This window comes from Heloderma suspectum, chromosome 6 (genome assembly GCF_057233095.1).
Source record: "Heloderma suspectum isolate Gila_16-S chromosome 6, 16-S_ref, whole genome shotgun sequence".
NCBI classification, from domain to species: domain Eukaryota; kingdom Metazoa; phylum Chordata; class Lepidosauria; order Squamata; family Helodermatidae; genus Heloderma; species Heloderma suspectum.
In genome coordinates, this window is record NC_139463.1 from 42,821,694 (window position 1) to 42,828,733 (window position 7,040).

General features: G+C 51.0%; 1 protein-coding gene across 4 annotated transcripts in view; it reads left to right on the forward strand.

The window, feature by feature from the left end:
* GPAT4 (glycerol-3-phosphate acyltransferase 4) overlaps window positions 1-4,764 on the forward strand; it is a 30,527-nt gene extending 25,763 nt beyond the window's left edge. For 3 of the 4 annotated variants that reach the window (XM_084804074.1, XM_084804073.1, XM_084804072.1), the window contains 5 exons: window positions 217-272; window positions 634-719; window positions 1,640-1,768; window positions 1,866-1,945; window positions 4,056-4,764. In XM_084804074.1, coding sequence (XP_084660200.1) covers window positions 217-272; window positions 634-719; window positions 1,640-1,768; window positions 1,866-1,945; window positions 4,056-4,164 — 460 coding nt within the window. In that variant the 3' untranslated portion in view covers window positions 4,165-4,764. The remainder of the gene's footprint in view (window positions 1-216; window positions 273-633; window positions 720-1,639; window positions 1,769-1,865; window positions 1,946-4,055) is intronic. The other variant, XR_014783748.1, reaches the window with a different exon arrangement.
* The last annotated feature ends 2,276 nt before the right edge of the window (window positions 4,765-7,040 follow it).

Sequence of the window (7,040 nt, forward strand, 5' to 3'; positions counted from 1 at the left end):
TACCGTGCTCTGTAGTCAGAGGGAAGCGTTCGCAAAGGTTTGCTGTACATATGTGTCAGGGAACGGACAGGGGAGGTGCAGCCCTGGTTGGTGCCAGTCTTCTGAATAAAACTGAGCCACGTGGGCTGGTGCTGTTTGGGGTTGCTGGATTTTGCTTCAGGGGCAGCAAGGATGGGCCTGTCGGTGACGTGTGCATTCTCTCTCTTTCTCTCTCAGGCTATCGGAGCATGCTCAAGATAAAAATAAACTGCCTATCCTAATTTTCCCTGAAGGTAAGCAAGAATGAAGGGAACAAAGCACGTCCCATGGCTCCATAGGACCGTGGTGTCCCAGTCTCTGGATGGAAATGGAAGGAGAGGCGTCAAACCATAGAGCTCGGAAAATAGAGCGGGACCCACAGCCCCAAGTTTCCAGTACTTAATAGACAGCGGCCACTTGGGTGAGAGGACTGTGATACAGGAAGGGGAGGTCACCCTACCTCTGTATCTCTATGGTGAAGCAAATGACTGCATTCTGTTTTAACCCAGTTCTGCCAGTCAGGCCACATCAGGAATTAGGCTCTTGGAGTTAAACACCCCTCACTCTCATCGATAGCAATAACTGCTCCTTCAGAAGCTGCCATTCTTTTGACAGGCACTTGCATCAACAACACTTCTGTGATGATGTTCAAGAAAGGGAGCTTTGAGATCGGTGCCACGGTTTATCCTGTTGCCATCAAGGTGAGAGCCGTTGCATTTTCGGCAAAGCGCAGTAAAGATGGTTGGGTAGGCCTCAGGGACTGGAAGATGATGCCCATGCGGGCCAAGGGCAGTGATGAGTTTAGAAGTCTCGGCGTTTTATGCCGAGAGGTTCTGGAAGACAATGCAAGTCCCACAATCCTACACATCACCACCACCCCTGTATTCTGTACCATGTGACTCTATCCAGTCTGTCTCCTGTGATGGTGGCTGTACAGATTCCTAGAGGGCAGGGTTATGATCTGATTGTGTTTTTGTCTGGATTCTTAGCTTCCATTTTAAAAGCCAAGCACATTGCTACCCCTTTCTGGATATGTGGATGCTTGAAAAATGTGTAGTTTTCACATGTGGTACAGAGTGAACCCTGTGGCTTTATGCAAAGTGAACAAATATATGGGAATGTTAATGGACTTAATTTGCCTTGGGTGCAGGATTTGGAGTTGGGGGAAGGCTGGAATGCATGAAAAGCCTGGACCACGGTGGTTGCCAGATTCCATGCTGGCCAGATTCCATGCTGGCCAGTCCCTTGTGTCTTTGAATGATGGCACAGATGAGGCAGTTTCAGCTGCATTGGTCTATGCCACAATGGTCTTGTCGGTAGAGAGTCATTGAACAAGTCATTCTGCCTAACTTACCCACCTCATAGGGTTACTGTGAGGATAGAAGGGATAACCCCATGTAAGCTCCTTGAAGGCAGAACTGGATACATATATCATAGTTAGAATACGCTGATTTGAAATGCATCCTTTAATGCAGTTGGCACCTATTGAATCTTGGCCACAGAGAAGTGGAGGTGTTGAAAACTTCTGACTTTTGGGATGCTCTTGCTTGTAGTGTGCTCAGTGTAGCACCCTCTCATGATCTTACCCTTCCCTCCCGCCCCACCTCTCTTTGTCATTCAGTATGACCCCCAGTTTGGAGATGCCTTTTTTAACAGCAGCAAACACGGCATGGTGACCTATCTGCTCAGGATGATGACCAGCTGGGCAATTGTCTGCAGTGTCTGGTACCTGCCTCCAATGACCAGAAAGGTGAGTGAGCTGGGCCTGAACCCAACTGATGCCAGGTGAGCGGCTGACATCCCTGCCAGGCCCTTTCTGCAGTGACCGTCTCTGTTCTCCCTTCTAGCCCGAGGAGGGGGCCGTGCAGTTTGCCAATCGGGTGAAGTCTGCCATTGCTAGACAGGGGGGCCTTGTGGATCTCCTGTGGTGAGTCCTGGAGCAGATACTTTTTTGCCACCACTCAGCAGGGGAAAGGTCAGCTGCGGGCTGAACAGCGTGAAGAGAAAGCAACTTGCCTGAGTCAGGTGATAGGTCCATCCAGCCTGTGGAGCACGACAGCTTCTGCTTGGGAAACACATGCTCAGGGCAGTGGCCCCTCCCCATATCTTGGGTGGAGGGAATCATTTTGAACTCTTCAGCTGGCTTCCTCAGCTTCAAATTACATGTTCTGTGATTCTGTCCTCTGCCTTTTTAAAAAAAACTCTTGAGCTGCATCTCAGTAAGCGAAGGGCTCCTCAATTAAAAAAAAAGCCATGGAATCCCAGCTGAGATGCAGTTTGAGCCTCAGAAAGGCATGAGAGCCGCCTGTAGCTTGCAGCAACCTTCCCTGAGTCTGAAGATCTTTGTGGAGGTCAGCCATGGCTAAGTCTGTGGCTCCTGGTAGCTGGAACTCGGCTCTCACATGAATGGGAGCAAAAGCTCTGTGGGAGGTTTCTCAGCTTCATCATTTATACCTTTGGAGCTTGAAAATGGGCAGGATCTGCCACAGGCTGAGGGCTGCTTCATATGTTAGCACCTTCCCTACACCGAAAGCACTTTGGGTGGGTGAAAACAAGAAAGCTAGTGCTGGTTTTAACCAATAAAGCCATAAACGTTGGACCGGGTTACCTTCCTCCATATAAACCTGGCCGAGTATGGAGATCTTCCACAGTAGCTCTTCTTGCTGTGCATGAGAGGGCCTTTTCTGTCCCACCCCCACCCCCTTTGCTGGCCTCTAGAATTCCCCTCACAGCTGGCATTTAAGAGGGCTGTTTAAGCTTTTCATTTTAATCAGTTTTTTGAGCCCTCCTAGACATCTAGGCTGCCGTGAGTTCTGTTGTTTGCTATTGCTTGTTTATAGTCCTGGTTTTAGTGTTCACGGCTCTGATCGCCTTAGGGAGGAAGAGTGAGATATAAATGATTTTAATTAATTTGCTAAATAAAACCTGCACACTGTTGCATGGGCAGGCTTCCCCATCCCAACTCCACAATCATTTATGCTTTCTCTGGTTGCAGCTTCCTAGCTCATGTACATGGCACAAAAAATCCTGTGTGCATGATCATCACAGGTGCCCCCTCCCCCAGTTCACAGTTGTTCCCTAATAACTTCTAGTTCTACAAACTAGAATTTGGGGACGAAGGCGTTGCTCAGCCCTAGAGAGCAACTGCTTCGCATGCAGAAGGCCTGAAGTTCAGCCCTTGGCACGGAAGATCCCTGTCCGAGTCCCTGGGCGGACAACCCAAACAAAGGAGTAGGAAGGATGAATTGTCTCCTTGTTACTGCCTGATGATGAGAAAATGATACCCCAAGTCCGTGATACTAGCTGACTAACCCACCACCATGAAATGTGCAAACGTTAGGCAGACTGTTATCAAAACATAGGCAGGGACCACAAACTGGAGGTGGCAAGCGGGCACCACGTTCATTCCAAACCCAAGAACCAAAGCCTCCCATTCCCAGCCCCCTTGTGAAAGGGCCGTAGGTCAGAGTTGGAGCACATGCTTTGCATGCAGGCATCTCTAGGTAGGGCTGGAAGAGACCCCCGCCTGAGACCCTGGAGAGCAGCTGTCCGTCACTGTAGACAGTACTGAGGTAGATGGACTAACGGCCTGACTCTTGTGTAAGGCAGCTCTCTCTGTCCCCCGTCTCCCCAGAGGGTGCAGTCGGGAAGAGCCTCCAGCATGCCTCCGGTGTGTAGGGCGTACGCTTGCTGCAGTGTGCAGGCAAGCCCTGAGCCCCCCCCGCTCCCCCCGCATGCACACACGCAAACGTCAGCATGATCAGTTTGTTCCTTTCCCACAGCAGAGGGCCCAGTGACATACACCTTGAGGTTCTGTGTGCTGTGGGAAAGTCACACAAGCCCAAGGCTCGTGCCACATGGAAAACCCACATGTTGGGGTTACGTACAAGTAGACTAAGTGTGGGTGGAATTTGCACAGTGTAGCATTTATTCAGTCCTCATTGTTCCCTGCTTGCCAGGCCTGTGCTTTCCCCCACGTGCCCCTGCTCTTAGTTATTTCTGTACTGGCTGCCAACTTTCTCTTTCTCTTTCCCTAGGGACGGAGGCCTCAAGAGGGAAAAGGTGAAGGACACCTTCAAAGAGGAGCAGCAGAAGCTCTACAGCAAGACGATTATGGGCAACCACAAAGACCGAAGCCGTTCCTGAGCTTCCTGTGCCGGGGCCTGCTACAGAACTGACCTCCTCAGAACTCCTTCCAGCCTTCTGGCTGCAGGTCCACCTGGAGCGGCAGCTTTTTTTCAGCCTCTGGATGTTCCTCATTCAGCAGCCCCTCAATGGAGTGGCCAAGGGGCTAACAAGAAGGAGGCCTTGTCTTAATCTTTCTGGCTCAGCCCATTGCCCGAACAGCAGTAGCTGAAGACTCTTGCCATGGTAGGGGTGGTGGTATGGGCCCGCCCCTGGTTGTGTGTCTGCGTGAGTGTGCAGGAGGATGCCTGTGTGTGTGCATGCACGTGTGAGTGTGTGCATGCAAGTGCGCATGAATGTGTGCCTGTGTAGGATGCTCTAGCACGGTTTGAGCAGAACTGGGCATCTCAAGCCTATCCTGCCAGTGACAGGTGCCTCCTGCAGCTTAAGCCCTGTTGCAATCCCAGGGGACAGGCACAGACCTTTCTTCTCTCTCTCCTTCTCCCCCACAAAAAAAGAACTGACTGCAGCTGCATGGGTTCACTTTGCATTTTATAATTAAATGATATAGATGGAGGTCTTGTGTTGGGTATTCCCTCACTACCTTTGAAATGGAACCACACGGCTCAAAAATGGTGTGCAATTTTGGCTCTTAAAATTGGTAAGGGGCTGGCTAAAAATAGGTACCAGGATAGGGAGGGTGCAAGCGCTTTCCCCTCCTCTTCCTGGTCCCATTTTTCTTTTGGGGGGAGGGCGGAGCATAGTTTGCCACAAATGGTTGGGTACAGAGCTGGCCTGACCATGACGCCAGGTGCGGACACAGTGGCTTTGGGGTACAGTCAGTGCCACCGCCATAGGAGTGACAGATGTGACATATGTGGGCCTCTGTGGCTTGGGAACTCCACTTTGCCTATTACAGGGAAAGGCCATAAATAACCGTGGCCCGAATTATGCGCGCGCGCATGCGCGCGCACACACACACACACACACACACACCTAGCTTCCAGACTGATCCCTGCTAATTTTGGCTCAAAAGAGGTTTTTAGCATCTGCTGATGCAGGCGGGCATCTCCATTGCTGAAGTCGGTGGCCCTGAATCAGAAGAGCACAGGAAGTGTGAGATGCGGCACAAACTGTTTTTTTAAACCTGCTGTTTTGAGCAGTATTCTCTGTTGCAACAGAAGTTGCTTCCCTGCCCCATACACACACTCCCCCCCCCATCACTGAGAGCGCTTCTAAGGCACTCCAGGGACACTTGATGTTAAAAGTAAAGCCATGTGCCCTGCCCTTTCTCCAGCCACATACATATGCCACATCTCATTGGGCTGTATTTTGAAAGCGCGGCTTGCTGATTGCAGTAGGCTGGTCTTCCACTCCCTCCCTGCTATATTGCCCCCTGACCCCGCAGTATTTCACCATAACTTTCTCCTGCACATACATAAGGTTGGGGGGTGGGGGTCTTATCACATGTCCACTGTGATCACATGTCCACATGGGGGACTTATCACATGTCCACTGTGATAAGGGTGGACAACTTGTGGCCCTCCAGACGTTTCAGCCTACAACTCCCGTCATGCCTCACCATTGGTTATGCTGGCTAGGGCTGATGTAGGCCAAAACATCTGGAGGGCCACAAGTTGCCTGCATTAAGAACATGGAAGCTGCCCTGTGCCAACTCAAACCATTGGTCCATCTAGCTTCGCATTGTCTATATTGACTGGCAGTGGCTCTCCAGGTTTTCAGACAGGAGTCTTTCACAGGAGTCTACCTGGAGATATCAGGGATTGAACCTTGGACTTTCTGCATGCAAAGCAGGGGCTCTGCCACTGAGCTGTAGCGTGTCCAATTGCATAAGCATATCCACAGCTCCTGCCAGAAACAAGCCCGCCCTTGGAAAGAGTGATCCATTTTGTGTTTCTTGAACAGCAGCTCTCGTATGTGATCACACCCAGGCTCGCCACTGTATTGCTATGTGACAGGACCTGCTGTCTCTAGGAGCACCAAGGCTCATCTCTACGCCTGGCCTGCCCTCTGCAAAGAGCTTTGCAGGGTCCCTTGTGCCACCTGGGACGGCTTCCCTACTAGCTGGCAAAATTGCAACGGCACCAAGTATCAACCCTGCAATAGCAGGGACCCAAATTCTGTACTGAATTTTATTGTTCAGAACATTTTGCCACAGACCAGCGCTGATCTTAAGCAAAGGCAATGGTGACAGTGTCCCCCCCCATACAGAAGCCCCACCCCCAATGTACTGGAAGCAAAAATCTGCGGTAGCTGCTAGATTCTGTGGTTGCTGACAGGCGGATTTTTGGATCAAGTCTTGCCTAGTTTTACTGTTGACTAGTTGCGGTTCTAAGATCTTGTGCTGAATGTTTGCTGGCAGATTCAGTTGCCTTTCTGCTTAGGGAACGGTTTCATGTGCCAGTGCAGAGCTGGAGCGGGAGCACTGCAGCCAAAATCCCCCAGATGCCCGGTGACTCCCTAGGCTTTGGGGGTCAGGAAGGAATAGCTGAAGCTCAAATATTTTGGCCACCTAATGCAAAGAGAAAACTCCCTGGAAAAGACGCTGATGCTGGGAAAGACTGAAGGCAAAAGAAGAAGGGGATGGCAGAGGATGAGATGGCTAGATAGCATCACCGATGCAATGAATATGGACTTGAGCACGCTCCGGGAGAGAGCGCAGGACAGGAAGGCCTGGCGTGCTGTGGTCCGTGGGGTCACGAAGAGTCGGACACGACTGAACGACTGAGAAACAAGGAATAGCTTTGCCTTACCTCACTCCATGGCCAGTTGTTTGGTGCGCCGAGCTTCATACTCCATTCCAGCAGCGTCTCTGGGCTTCCAGCCAGCCAGGTTTCAGTTCGTTTCTGTGGCAAAAGAATCATGCTTCAACCGTG